We start from the raw sequence: 15,704 nt of genomic DNA on the forward strand, positions 1-15,704 counted from the left end.
CAAAGTCAGACAAGTGTGATTTCTCCCTGCTCTCCCATTAGCTCTGGCTTTCTTTTAAGTGTGACAGATTCAAATGTGGGGACAGAAAAGGTCCATGTTGTAAAATGTATGCCTCCCACCCACCTCCCCAAGCAGGTGGTGTGCTCTTCAAAATTCTCCTTTAGCATATCTATTCCTTTCTGTGGGGAGCTAAGCAAGGGTTCCAGCACTGAGCCATACTCCCAGTTCCTCAGACTCTCTTAAACAGCCCAGGACGCAACCCGCCCTCCTCCTTCTCTCCTTCAACTTCTAAGCATCCAGAGTTTCTCTGTCCCTCAGCTACCCTACCGCAGTAGTTTCCCCAGCTTAGCCAACTTTAGCATCTGATACCCTTCAACCCCGAGACTCAAGTCCCACACACAACAGCAATGCTTTGTAAGCGTTAGGGTTGTGTGAGCATGACTTATCTGCTGGGAGGCAAGCGCCCAGGGAATCCCCTATTTTGTTGATACAAACATTTTCTGATTCATCCCTTCCAAGGGCTAGCTGGTGCACTGCAGAGCTGGACCAGAAACTCAGATCCTCTGCATTTTTAATCCAAATGAAATGGCATTGCTGAAAAGGCCTCACAAAGGAAGGTCTCAGATCCACAGTTATTATGGGGATCCCGTAGCTAATCCATAGTATTTGGGCTTTGCTGATGTGGCCATAACACATTCTCTGCTAAGAATAAACCCACATCATCACATTCTCTGGCCTGTAGCTTGATGTAGCCTCACACATCTTCCCCAGGAGGTTCTCATTTGTAGCACTAAGAACCACAGCTGTAGGTAAATTGCCTGGGAAAGTGGAGGCAGAAGGCTCTGGAGTTCAAGGTCATCCTCAGCTACATAGTGAATTTGAGGTCAGTCTGGGTTAAACGAGATAGAGATTCAAAACTGCAAAAACAAACAAACAAACAAACAAACAAAAAACCCAAAGCAAACCAACACATCAGCAATAAAAATAAACACAATGTGCTACTGATTTTTAAAATATCACTATAACCTAGATACGATTTATCTACCATCCTCTCTGTCAGTCATCTGTCCCACACCATACACGCTATCCTATTTGATCACCACAGAGGCCTTCTGTGACAAATCCTAATTGTCTCCATGTCACGTGGGAATACTGAGTCTCAGGTGTAAGAGTCACTTGCTTGTGACTCCACTGACAGTAATAAGAGGCAGAACTCCAGCTCTGGGAGAAACCCAAATGGTTTTAACAACAAGACATTTTCAGCAGATGTTGGACACTTGGTTTAACAATGTAACAGTCTCCTTTTGTTGACCACTTAAAATAAACTACATATTGTTCTGGATTAATGACCATGACGTCATTTAGGGTGGAGGGTGGTTGTTAGTATTACCTTTGCCATTTCCCTGCTATACAAATGGAGTTACAGAGAGGTTAAGACAGTTGCTCAAGGTTGCCAGCTGGGAAGACCTAGTCCATCAGGTTATATTAGTTGCTGTTCCGCTGCTGTCACAAAGTGCTTGACAAAAGCAACCTAAAGAAGGAAGGGTTTCTTTTGGCTAACAGCTACAGTCCTTCATGATGGGGAAGTCACAGTGGACGGAGGAAGCTTGAGACACAAGAGAGAAGGTACGCTGACACACAGCTGGCCCTGTCCCTTTTATTCACTCCAGGACCCAGCCCATGTGATGGGTCCTCCCTCCAAAATTCCTTCTCAGAAATGCCCAGAGTTGGTTTCCATGGCGATTCTAAATGGCATCAAATTACCCCTCTATATCAACCATCATGAGTCTTCCCTGACTTCTGCACTTCTAAGTATAATGAAGAAGGTTTAACAAGGCAGGGGGTGGGTGAAGATGCAAAGGAGGTTGGGAGAATTCATTTGCATAAACAAATTTAGGATACTCAGTTTCAGAGCCAAACCATTAAAAAAGGAAATCATCTCTGACTGAACTTTGATCCCAAGAGAACATCATGGGCCTGCAAGCATTTCAAGAGAAGGCATGTACCAGGCCGGCAGATTTTGCAAATTTTAAAGGCAAAGAATATATGTGTGAAAGATGACGTCATCCTAACAGCCCTATACTCTGGCAAGCCTTAAAATAAGACCAATGAAAGGAAGACATGAAGTCATTAGATATCTCTTAATCAAATTCTTATTTTTTTGTGGATTGAAGTGCAGAACCAATTAACATTTGAGAAGACAAGAGAGAAAAAATAAATAAGATTAAATTGAAGTGACAGCTTAGATTCATAGATATATTTCTTAATAAAGAACCATAGCATTATCAAAACAATGACCTCATTTACAATTACAACTGAGGCATGATCACTTTATTTTACAAGTAGGAGAAATGAAGTACCAAGATGACATCACCCACCCAAAGTTCCAAAGTGGGTTGATGGTACTGACTGTAAATCCACACGACACCATGAATGATAATTCACACGGTGGGCCTGTGTGAGTGCATTCTTGTATATGCATGTATACTACTGTGTGTGTATGTAAGCATGTGCATGCATGCGTGTATGTGCTCCTGTGTGTGTGCGCGCCCCTATATATACGTGTGTGTGTGTGTGTGCACGTGTATGTACCTGCCTATGGTGAGGATTAGTCCAGGGCCTTTCACAAGCTAAGCAAGTGTTTACTACTGAGCCATATCTCCAGCCTAAGAACATTCTTGAAGTCAAAGGGAAATCTTACTGCAGGCGTGTCATACCATGAAAAGAAATTTCCCAGCTCTTACGCCTTGCCCCAGGCTGCTGCCCTTTCCCTCTAAGAGGAAGAGATGCTCTAAAGGGGTCAGAATTGCAGTTTCTGAGAGGACCATGCTCACTGGTGTCATACAGTCCTTTTTATCAGTGAGATGAAATCCTTTTTATTACCAGATGAAATCTCGGCTTTAGGAAGCTGTGCTTCCAAGAAATGGGTTTAACTGTGATGACAGCAGCCCTGTTTCCTTTGTTGCTGTGGCTTCAGGGAAGCTCAGAGCTGCATTTCTATTTGTTGTGGGAACATGAGGAGACCATTATTGACACTGTAAAATGTAAGAAGGAAGGGCTTTGGTTTCTCCTGGACAGGAAGTTATGTAACAGGTTGTATTTCCTCCTCTTGTCTCTAAGAAACCTCAGTGCTGAAGAAGAAAGCACACACCTTCTCTTACACAGTGGCTACCTTCTGGAACCTAGAGTGAAGCACCTGACTGCAGTGTACCACCGCTCACTGAAATTGACAAGAAAGCAAATTTTAAGTGTTCCCACCACACACATTCAAATGAGCTGTGGATGACACTGATATGTTAGCTCTGTTGATATGGCAAACATCACACAACACTTCTTTTCTTCTTTTTCTTTTTCTGGCAGGGGGTGTCTCTCTACCTAGCTCTTGCTGTCCTTGGACTCACTATGTAGAGACCAGACTAGCCCTGAACTCACGGAGATCCACCTGCCTCTGCCTTCTGAGTGCTGGGTTAAAGGCATGAGCCACTACACCTGGCACAGGACATGTCTTTACACTAATCAAAGCATCAGGCTGTGTACCTTGAATATACACCAATACACATATTTTTTGTTCATTAGATATTTTAAATACACCTTCAGCAGCTAGTCTTGTGGTATTTTGCCATATGTACTCAGTGGCTTGTATTTCCACAACCATAATTTTTTTAAGTCAATTGCCATGTTTGCCTAAAGTTACAGTGTATTTCTGGGACTACTACAAGCCACTGGAATGTGGAATGAGCAGGTAGGAAACAAGAGGTAAAACACTTCCTTTGACAGATTGTACCCTTAACACGTTCTCTTCTAAACATAAAGTGATGAAGTCACTTCAAGCATATTTATTCATATATAAAATGCATGTATCATATGAGAAAGTTACCTGGTGTGTGTGTGTGTGTGTGTGTGTGTGTGTGTGTGTGTGTGTGTGTGTGCTTGCATGTGTGTGCAATAGATTCTGGTGTTCTGGAAATAATTGCTATGATTTTTGTCTGTGTTTGGTCTGACCCCTCATAGATTTCCAAGTAAAATGTTTACCTGGTAGCCGCTAAGAGAGGCCAGCACTTAGGAACAAGCCCCTGTATTAGTGTGCCTTAAACTGTCTGTCTTTCCTTTCTCTCCTAGATTGGTGGGTCTCAACCTGTGGGTCATGACCCCCTTGGGGTCACATATCAGCTATCCTGCATATCATACACATACATTACAATTCATAATGGCAGCAAAATTACAGTAAAGAAGTGGCATGAAATGATTTATGGTTGGGGTCAGCACAACATGAGGAACTGTAATAAAAGATCACGGCATTAGGAAGGTACAGAACCACTGCTCTAGACAAAACTTTTGAGGAACTGGGGAGATGGCTCAGTGGATAAAGTGCTTGTCACGCAAACACGAGGACAGGGATTTGATCTCCCAGAACCCACATTCTAAAAGCCAGAGCAGTGATTCAGCACTGGGAGACAGAGACAGGCAGATCCCTCAGACTCCCCGGGGTTTGTTGGATAGCCAGCCCAGCCTGCTTGGCCAGTTTGGGCAAATGAGAGAGAGAGACCCTATCTCAAAACTAAACACGACTGACAAGCAATATAAGATGGACAATAGTGAGGAATGACAGCTGAGCCTGTCCTATGGCCTTCACCCACATGCACACACTCATGTACCTGTAAACACACAAATGAATGGGTATACACACATACACACACACACATGAGCATGTGCAGAAGCAGCTGCCTATCATCCTCTTTGCTCTAGCTGAGCATGCCTAGAGGCATCTGTATCTTGAAATTTAAACTTTTGAAGTCATGTGCTTAAGCTAAGGGTGCCTCCAAATATGCTCTACCTTCTTCCCTTCCTGAACTATGCCCTCAAACGGAGATGCTCAGGAATGTGCTCGCCCATAAGGTGTTTTCCCATTGGCATATGCACAGGCTTCCTGAATAAAATCCCCATGCTTCCGTCCTTCAAAGAGGACACTGTGGCTCCCATGCCCTCCCCACCTGCTGCAGGTAATAAATCTTTCTCTACCCTCTGACTTCTCAGCTGTGCTTGTTTTGGCTCTGCGCTCACCACAACATGAACCACTGGGTTTAATGAGGAGTATTCACATACAAAGAACATATGAAACCAATCACCGCTGAAACACAACTAAAAACATGCTATTATTTGGCAAGGGATTTTTGACAGTCAAAGGCATCTTTGGCTGAAATTCCGAAGACACACATTTAAAAATAATCTGAGCACCTGTCCTTTTGGAGAGAGACGGAAGAACTTCACACTGTTTCTGTCTGGAAAAGAATGTTGGGGACAGTAGCCTCTGACTCTGTGTAACCCGAGACCAACTGCACATGACCAGGAGTCTGCCTGGACAGCTGTTGTCCCTCCCTGAGACTCACTGTCTGCAAGAGGCTGTTCACAATGTAAACACCAGAATGTGGTGTGATACCATGAGAACACCTTAGAGTCACATCTGCCTGTGGGATTTCTACATAGAGGGAAAATTTTAAGCGGAGCCCAAAACTATTGCTACCTACCATGACTACACTTTTTTTTTAATGGCAAGCCTAAAGGACAGAAGCTGCCAAACGGGAGGTCTTTGGAACATGACTACTGTGACACTCCACAAAATGATTTGCTTATACCTGGGTTGCACAGGGTATTCCAGGCTGCATGCTCCTCTTCATTCAGCCCCAACCTAGATAACTCAGTCAACACAAACCCAGACATAAAGAATTCTGGGGCCCTGATAAGGAACGGGCCACATCATATGTCGTGTTTAAGACCATTCCTGAGAAGTTTGGATCTGATAATAAAATGGGGCTGGCTGTAGCTGGGTTGTAAAGTACCTGCCTCTGATGTGTGACTCTGGCTTCCAGCTACAGCACCATGAAGAAAAACAGAGTAGGGAGGAGCTTGTCTGTGTATCAATCTCTTCAGAAGCCTTAGAAGATGAGAAAGTGAAGACATGGGGCTTCAAGCTCATCACTGTTCACACGTGTTGAGGTGCTCACCCACATGTGTGCTCATGCATGTGGGGGCCAGAGAGCGATACCAGGCGTCCTCAATCCGTCTCCACCTCAATTTTTGAGGCAGGGTCTCTCAGGGAACCTGGAACTCACTGGTTGGTGAGAACAGCTAGCCAACGTGCTCCAGGGGGTTTTCTCTCTCAACATCCCCAGAGCTGGGATGATTTGTGTATGCCACCTTACCCAACTTCCATGTGAACACTGGGAATCAAATCCAGGTCCTCACGGAAGCTTGGCAAGCACTTTACCAACTGGCATCCAATGGGCAATTCCTTAGACCTTTCTAGTCTCTATCTCCTCTGCTGTAAAGTGAAGCCCAAGAGCTTCATGCCTCAAATATACATGTGTCGACCACTGATCTTTGTGAAGCTTTGGGCGACACACAAATAAGATAAACACTATCCCACTTGGAATCCACAGAATTTAAGGTCTGTCAAAGAAACCAACCCCAGGTCACTGAAAAGCACACACACACACACACACACACACACACACACACACACACACACATCTCCACCTACAATTGTGACAGTGTAGAACATTCACAGGCACTGGGTGTCAGGACTCATTCTGAAGATCATCCAGGAGACTCCTTTAACTGTTGTATGTGTCAGGACCTTTATTGCTGGTTCCATTCTGTAAAGGGAAACTAAGGTCCAGTGAAGTCAGTAAGGTAAGGGTCACATGGATGGAAATGGCAGCTAGAGTCCTGGGGCAGCTCTGCTGTTAATGATGTCCTGTCTTTCAACCGGCCATTAGAATGGCTTTTAGAACCTTTTATTTTTCTCAAGGGCCATTTCAGAGTCTCGAATAAAGGGCAGTTTAGCACTGAGCCATGTTAGGATTTATATTATTAATTAAATTAATTAATTCAATTATTAATATAATTAAGGTCATATTTACTGAAGACCCTGTCTTGCAATATGGGGAGCCTCTTGGAGCCCTTGCAAGGTGACAAGGTGGAAACAGCAGGTGGCTGGGACAGCAGATCCTACTCTGCTCTCCTGCTGGCACTGAGTCCACTCTATTCTTCCTGCTCTAGAGCAAGCCAAGCCCATCAATCAAATAACATCAAATCAACTCCAAAGAATACAGAACAGCGGCAATAAATAGGTGTGCTGTGCTTCCTGCGATCTTTAAGCTGATTACAGCTCTGATTGAGTCCCAGTTCTGAACTGAACTGAAACGGCAGTTGGGCTAAAGCAAGGTCAGGGCTGAGCCCTCCCAACAGGAGTAATTGCTGAAGCTGCTTCCTCTCTCTCCCTTTCCCACCTTTTTTCCTCTCCTTTTCTTCCTTTCTTGAGTACCTGTGTGTGTGTGTGTGTGTGTGTGTGTGTGTGTGTGTGTGTGTGTGTGTGTGATACATGTGTTCCTGTGGATATGTACATGTCTGTATCCATGCATGTGGAGGCCACATGTAAATGCTGGGTGTCTTCCTCAACTACTTTTTCACCTTATTTATTGAGACAGAGAACCATAGTTCACCAATTAGGCTGGACTGTCCCTCCAGCAGGCTGCAGAGACCCCTGCTGTCCCCACCTGCAGTACTGGGCTTACAGTCTTACACCGGCTTTGTACTTGGGTGCTGGGATCCAACTGAGGTCCCCATGCTCACACAAGCAAACACTTCACTGACTGAACCGTCATGACACCCCCCCTTTTATTTTTAAACTTTAACTTACTATATAGTCACAATAGGAAAAAACAGAAAAACAATTTCCAAAAAGGGGAAGAAAACAGAAATCCCACCATGATTAACATGCTGGTGTTCATTCTGACATGTTCTTTTTCCAATACTACACATAGATAAGGTGATTTAGAAATACAAAGTACTGGTCCACAGAAGCCACACCATCTGCCATCTGCAAGCAAGGGAGGAGTGTGGAGGGGTGTATGCATGTGTATGTGTGTGTGTTAACATGCCCACACATGTGGTGAGGTAGATCAGAGGTTTGAGAAATGGAGAGCCCATTGTGTCTGGTTCAGCCCACATCTGAGGCCTGAGGCCCAGGAGGCCCGGAGGAGAGGCAGGAGGAGACTAGTACTCTGTGCATAACACCAGCAATCAATTCAACCTCCTCACCCTTTATCCTATTCAGGTCCCTGCCACTAGAGAGGGCAACCATCTGTTCAGCCTACCAGTTCAAATTCATATTCAATTTCTAGAAACACTCTTATAGCAATACCCAGAAATAGCATTCACCAACTAACTGAGCAGATCCTGGCCCAGCCAAACTGGCCATGGAACTGCCCATAACAAAAAAGAAGATGGAAACAAACCCACTGAAGTTCAGACACAGCAGGAGTTGGGGAGGGTGATTACCTGTGCACCCTGCCATTAACACAGTTCCCCAAATCACAGCGTGTTTTTAGAGTCTCACAGCTGGAAAATAAAAGCCCTCAGGTACAAGACACACAGAAGCTGTCCTCAAGGAGGGAAATGGCCATGTGAATTACATCCTGTGGACTCCATAGCAGGACACACACACACACACACACACACACACACACACACACACACACACACACACACACACACAGAGTTTCCACAGGCCTCCAAGAGTTTCTCTCTGGAGCTCAGAGAGAAGGATCAGCCTTTTCCAGAATAAACGTGGGCTGTGGAGCCTGCCCGCCACTCACTTTTCTGCTCTTGTTTAGCCCAGAAAATCTTCACGCGCTGGCGGATGTGGTTGTCCTCACGCAGCTTCTTCTGCCACTGCCGCAGCTCCTGAATCTCAGGGTCACAGCGAACCTGGAAAAGGCCACAAAGCTTAGTTAGCCCCCCTTCTCCACACTTCCACACCACCCCTTAACAATTCTGCATGGAAAAGCCTTCAGAATCAGCTGGATGTACCGTTACTCTGTAAAACTCTTCTTGCTGCCCTGGGCTCAAACTCAGAGCCTGGCTAGACAAGTGCTCTTCTACTGAGCTACACCCCAGTCCTAGTCTGATTCTTTTGATTCTTATAAAACACTCTTTTCAGTAAATTATCTACACTCCAAAAGTTTGTTTCATACCTGAGCACAAATGAGATTGTGAGGATTTGACATACTAATGGCATGTTGAGGACATTCTAGATTTGGGTCGCCCCATAGAAATATAATGTGTAATTTTAAGTTTTCTCCATCTCATTTGAAAAAAGAAGCAGGTGAAGAATGTTTTAAATAATATATCTTATTTAATCTAGATGATTAATTAATATCATTAATACCCAGCAACTAATATTCACTTGTTGATATCCAAAATCTTGTCATTTCAACATGTAATTAATATAAAAATTATTTATGGTAGGCAGACGTGGTGGCACATGTCTATAATCCCAGCACTTTGGGAGATTGAGGCACTAAGTTCCATTTCATAACCCTTGATGGAATGTCTTCTTCCTTCTATACATACTCTATCTACTATTGAGTGATACCCAGCAAATCCTGGCTCCACTCCAACACCTGATAAACTAGATGTGGTGGCAAATTCCTGAAACCCCAGCACTCAGGAGAGGCAAGAGGATCAGAAATTCAAGGTCATCCTCCAACCACACAGAGAATTTGAGTCCAGCATGGGATCCAAGAGACCCTGCCACTCATTCCATTTGATAGGAATGGTTGGGCCCATTCTAGCAATGAGAAAACCAAGATGAACAGAAAGTAGATGGTGTTCCAGTGAAGGGTGCCTAGGGGGAGGTGTGTAGGTGTGATGCAGTGCTGTGTGGCCCAGTAGACTCTGAAGCAATCCTGAGTCCTCCTTCCATCGCCCGCTTGCTGGAGGGACTGTTCAGCAGAAAGCTAACTCCAAGCCTAAGTGGGTAACTACATGTCAAGTTAATTCTGAACAACCACAATGTCCAGGGAAGTTGCCATGGTAACACTCACACAGCTCTTGGAATTAACTATCAAAGATGACCTCTTTGGGGGTTCCCTTTCATAATCAGTTCCATTCATTAAAATGTATCCATGGTTTTATAATCTGGGGTACAGTTAACATACTGGAAACAGTATGTGAATCTGGGGACGCCACACAAGGTCAGTTGGTCTCCCCGACAGTGGCCATACCTATCTTTCCAGGGTTCCCATGAGCCCAAGGGGCAGTGTGCTTGTTCTTGTCTTCTAGAACCCATAACCTTGACTTGCTAATTCACTGGCCAGGAAAAAGTGGGATGAGGCAGCAGCAGGACAATCAGAAGCTGCAGTGGGGACCTCGGGCACAGGCATGACCCAGTGTGTACAGGAAATAAGCAAGGGCAGTTCAGGGAGAGGTCGAGGGACAGAGCAGCATGTCCAAAGAGGAGCTGCTCCTGTACCCTGAGGTGGCCATCTGTGGAGGCCACCTAGGTATGTGTCCATCATCTTTTTCAAGTCACCATTTTAAGACTTCCCACCCTGTCACTGAGCTTCCTGCTGTGGTCACAGCAATGGCTATTAAAGCCACCTATACATCTTCCTCCCCGTCAGGACACAAATAGTACCTGGAATGGCCGGGTTCAGTTGGGTTTGGCCATCAGATCCCTTCCAGCCCTAGAGCTCCCCTCTCAATGCAAGACCCACCTCTTGTCATCTCCTGGGAGTTTTATTTAGGGTAGGTATGTTGCCATTGTCTCTCCTGGGGATGTCTGAGTTACCAGTAGCCCTGATGGTTGTCTGTTTTACTTAATTTGTGGTAAAAATACGCACAATATAAATACTATATTTTAACCATTTAAAGTATACTTCAGAACACTGTGCAACCACCTCCATGCATCCAACTCCAGAGCATTCTTATCACCTCAAAAGGAAATTCTGTACCCCTTGATCAGTACTTTCCTATTCTCCCTTCTCCCCGCCCCAGCCACTAATCTGTTTTAGACTCTAGAGAATCTGTGGATTTCTCTATCTGGGATAGTTCACATAAATGCAATCATTTACCCATGGACTGTTAGTGCCTGGATTCTTTCACTCACCCAGAGCTTCATGGTTTATCCCATTTCCTTGCTGCATAGCAACCCCCTGTGTAGCTATACTGCAGTATGATTTATTCATTTGTCTCTTCGTGGATACTGGGGTCACTGCCACCTTTTACTATCGTGAAAGGAGTTCTGTGAACACCTACCCACACAACATTTTTTCTTAAATATCTATTTCCCTACAGTTGCTTGACCCTGACCTACATCACAAACAGAAACACCTGTTTGCCCACCCATCCAAAGGCTGCATTTGTCCATGGGGCTCTGCTGACAGTGCGGTCTCCTCTGTCCAGTCAGACACCTTTTCCTGGACTCTCTTCATTTTGTCCTGGGTGTCATTCACCTTGACCGAGTACAGCAGCAGCCGTGTTGGTGGGTCTCTCATTGCCAGGAGAGCCTAGAGCACTAGAGAAGGCTTTTGTGAGCTGAGGAGAGCAGGCACCCACGGAACTGGGCTAATCCCACTGCTATTGTCCCAGCTGGGGAAGCACTTCAGCTTGTAGGGGCTGTGCTCATCAGCAAATACCAGAGTGCAGTGTGGTGTCAGCACGTGGTGGTTTTCCTTCTCGCGGCTTCCCACCACTAGGACACTTTGTTTGCGAAGTCACCATGGAGAGTCTGCTGGCTTTTCCAGTGTGCACAGGAATGTGACAGATGCTATGGACTTGACTTTGGTGCACAAACAAAACAAAGCAGAAGTTTCTTGATGCAGGTGTCAATTATTATGTGTTGTGATTTACAGCTACTTATTCTGCCTTGTTAGGGATCAAACCCAGGACTTTGCACATGCTAGGCAAGTGCTCTACCACTGAGCAGCATGCTGAGTCTGGCTGTCATTTTTTTAATGCCCCTGAAACTATCAAATTCTTCCAATTATGTATGAGTCTGATGAAAGGCATTCAGAGAACCATGTCAGTTTATAAAGCCAACTCTGGGCTATGGAGAGGCTCTGTGGGTAAAGCATTTGCTATGTAAGCATGCGTTCAAATCCTGAGAGCCCATGTAGAGCCTGGCACAGCAACATCTACCTATAACCCAGTACTCCTACAAGATGGGAAGCAGTGACAGCAGAGTCCTTGGGAGCTGACATACCAGAGCCTGGCACACACAGTGGCAAACGCTAAAGTCCTGTTTTTGAACAGGGTGGAAAGCACGGGTTAACACTGAAGGTCGTCCTCTGACCACTACATGAGCACTGTAGCAAGTGTATCCACCCACCCCCACCACCTGGACAGACACACATCATATACATAAACAATGGGAAAACAAGGGGAGGGAGGGAAAGGAAGAGGGAAGGAGGCTCTAAACCGGACAGTCTGAAACTGAATCTCAGCTCTGTATGGCCTTGAGTAAGTTGCTTATGCCCCTTGGAGCCTCAGTTTCCTAATCTGTAAAACGGAGTTGGCACAAAAGCAATGCCTAAAGTGCTAATAAAAACATATCTACATAAGCTCTCTTTGTGCTTCCCGTTCTTAAAGTTAACTAGTAAAGGAAAGTGTGGGCTCTTCTCTGGTGGTGAATCCTCTAACTGCCTTGAATGCTCCAAATCAAGCAGCAGAGGAGCCAGTGACTCAATCGAAAGTGTGGTCTTCTCCCAGGGGTGTACGAGGCGCTGAGCACATACATGGCTTTGTAATTTCATCACTTGGGTTCTGGCCAGCTGGTGCAGAGATTCCGGGGTTGTGTGGGGTGGGTGACGGCAGAGAAGGAAAGCGGTGGCTGCTGGGACTCTGCCGTCGCCCTTCACAATCTCTACTTCCCAACCACTCTTAGCTCACTTGTTTTCCCTGCTTCTTGGCAAAACAGACACTGACATAGCAACAGCTGCCATCGCTTATTCCCTCAAGCTTTCCGAACTGCCTTGAAGGAAAGTGAGAGAAGTAGCAGAATGGATGGGCCCTTCAATGATGCTCACAGCCCTGGAGTTGGCATGAGATGTCCCCTAGGAGGTTCTTATGAAGTCTTCAACATGGGCTGACATCCCAATGATTATGCCAATGGACTTTACATTCAAAAGACCTGTTTCCACATGTGGGGGGTGGAGTATTGAGGGAAGATGGTTCCAAAACTATTTTCCACTACCTAATAAAAGTCCCAGAACACATAGCTAGCAAGTTCCACTTTCTCTTTGTAAGGAAGCTGGGAGAGTTCTTTTCAGATCTTTGGTAAAACCAAATCAAAGCAGAGCAGAGTCAGCCGCTTACTCTAGAAGTCACTGGTGTTTCCTTTTGTCTCAGGAGCTGTGTGTCTAGTGGCAGGCACAGTGACTGACATTCACCTGCACTGTAGAATGACTCAGGGTTGTTTAGTCTAGAACTCTGCTCCAGAGCAGTGTTTTCAACAGTGGGTGTTGGCACATTTGTGAACAACCAGCTTGGTCGGTGGGTGAGAAAGACACTTTAAACATCTAATGAGGGAGCGGGGAGATGGCTCACTTGGTGAAGTACCAAGTGCAAGGATGAGGACCTGCACTTGGATCCCCAGCACCCACACAAAGTCAGGTGTGGTAGCATATGTCTGTATCCCCAGCACTAGAAGGCAGTGGTGCTGGAAGCCTCCTGGCCAGCAAGTCTAGACAACTGGGGAACCCCAGGAGACCTTGTCTGAAGATGTAAGGTGGTTGCTGGATCAAGGTCTGGCACTTTTCTATAGGATAAAGAAGATTCTAGCTGACTCTTGACATGTATATATTGAATGGGTTAAATGGTCAGCACTATTAGACGTAATGATCTTTCATTGTAATAAATATCCTATGTTTAAAAAAATAAGATGGACAACAATAGTGGAAGAGGCGCCACACTGACCTCTGGAATGTACATACACACTCACATCCACTTATGTACACAAACACACACTACACATACATGCACACACACACACAAATCTGGTAACAGGATTTTTTTGTTTGTTTTTTGAGACAGGGTTTCTCTGTATTGTTTTGGAGGCTGTCCTGGAACTCGTTCTGTAGACCAGGCTGGCCTCGAACTCACATCTGCCTCCCGAGTGCTGGGATTAAAGGCGTGCGCCACCAACACCCGGCTCACACACAAAAATCTAATGAATAGAAAATAACACATAGACCTTTACTGTTGAGGGCATCTTCATGCCCATCTATTTAACTTTGCAGGTTACTTTATCAACTACTCAGTGATAGGCCATCTTTCTTTTTTGCTCAGTGTTTTATGTGGTATCTTCTCTCAACTCTTTGCTTTCAGCCATGTTGGGTTATTTTGTGTTTTTTTGTTTGTTTGTTTTTTGTTTTGTTTTTTTGAGACAGGGTTTCTCTGTATTGTTTTGGAGGCTGTCCTGGAACTCACTCTGTAGACCAGGCTGGCCTCGAACTCACAGAGATCCGCCTGCCTCTGCCTCCCGAGTGCTGGGATTAAAGGCGTGCGCCACCAACGCCCGGCCTATTTTGTGTCTTCTAGATCTCTAGTATGGAAGCTATTGTCTCATGACCCAGCCTGGAAACCATGGAACAAACTGTTCTGTGAATATTTATTATGGTTACTGATGTCTGGTTTTATTTTTAATTCTTTATGTTTATATATTTACTGGTCTTTCCTGTGTTCCAGAGCATCCAGTTTCTGTATTCTAGTTGTTTCTTCCACTCAGGTGGTACTTCACATTCCATTATTTATTTTATTTGGTTGGTTGGGTTTGGCTTGGGTTTTATTTATTTTTTGTCACAGGGTCTCACTATACAGCCTAGACTGGCCTCATACTTACTATCCTCCTGCCTCAGTCTTCCAAGTGTGGGGATTACAGGTGTACAAAACTACTTTGCTAGAAGCCAAGTGTGGTGGCACAGACCTGCAATCCAAGTATTTGGGAGGCTGAGGCAGGAGAATTCTAAGTGTGAAGCCAGCCTGAGTCACATAGTGAATTTGTGGCCAATCTAAACAACAATAGCAAAACCCTGTCCTTTTTTTCTGAGACAGGGATTTAACTTACTGTGTACGCCAGGTTTGCCTTGAACTAACATAGACCCACCTGTCTCTTATCCTAAGAGCTGGGATTAAGGTACCACTACACCCAGCTTTAAAATCTTGTCTTTTAGAAAAAGCTGCCATAATATAATAAATAAATTAAAAGCAAAGCTTATCTTAAGTCTCCTCCCACACAATGCAGGCCTTGAGATGGCTTCAGTTCTAATCTCCTTGCTCTTCTGTCAGCACCTGGCATTTGGTGTGGGGCTGTTTCTCAGGGGCTAATGCCTGCTTACATACTGTTCTGCATGGCTTTCCTGCCGCTCCTTCCTCATGGGCTCCTCCCCCTCTATTTAAACTCATCTTGAGGAGTTTTTTCAGAAGGGGTGTTTAGGAAAGGCGTATTTATAGCTCTTGAGTGATGGGTGAGTGGGAATGTAATTCTAGGTTCCATGTTGTTTTCCCCCAAGAGCAGCAGACACTACACTTCACTGTCTAGGACATTTACTATGGCTGATGAGAAGTCTATAATTGCTCTCTGCTTTCCCTTTGCAGGGACTCTCTGCTGCAGGACAGTGTTGAGGATTGTGTGCCTCCAGTGTCCCATGGCTGCCCAGGGAACATTTAGGATGGTCTTGCCTTTATTCAGCTCAGTCAGGATTCAAGTCCTTCAGTATCCTCTGGAAATGTGGTTTCGCCACTATTCATCCCACTGCCCACTCTGCAATTCCTAGTACACTCACATTGGAGCATCTCATTTTGTCATCTCTCAGCTGCTTTTCCTCCTAGTACCCTCTTCGTCATTCTCCCCCAGACCTGAC

At 45.1% G+C, this 15,704-nt stretch overlaps 1 protein-coding gene across 9 annotated transcripts in view; it reads right to left on the reverse strand.

Annotated features, from left to right (window-relative positions):
• Positions 1-15,704, reverse strand: part of Iqck (IQ motif containing K) — a 201,444-nt gene that overhangs the window by 105,300 nt on the left and 80,440 nt on the right. For 7 of the 9 annotated variants that reach the window (XM_040755662.1, XM_040755648.1, XM_040755660.1 and 4 more), the window contains one exon: positions 8,658-8,769. In XM_040755662.1, coding sequence (XP_040611596.1) covers positions 8,688-8,769 — 82 coding nt within the window. In that variant the 3' untranslated portion in view covers positions 8,658-8,687. Of the gene's footprint in view, positions 1-6,544; positions 6,667-8,657; positions 8,770-15,704 lie in introns of those variants that run through there. The other 2 variants (XM_040755640.1, XM_040755670.1) reach the window with 2 other exon arrangements.

This window comes from Mesocricetus auratus, unplaced genomic scaffold (assembly GCF_017639785.1).
Source record: "Mesocricetus auratus isolate SY011 unplaced genomic scaffold, BCM_Maur_2.0 Super-Scaffold_4256, whole genome shotgun sequence".
Classification (NCBI taxonomy): Eukaryota; Metazoa; Chordata; class Mammalia; order Rodentia; family Cricetidae; genus Mesocricetus; species Mesocricetus auratus.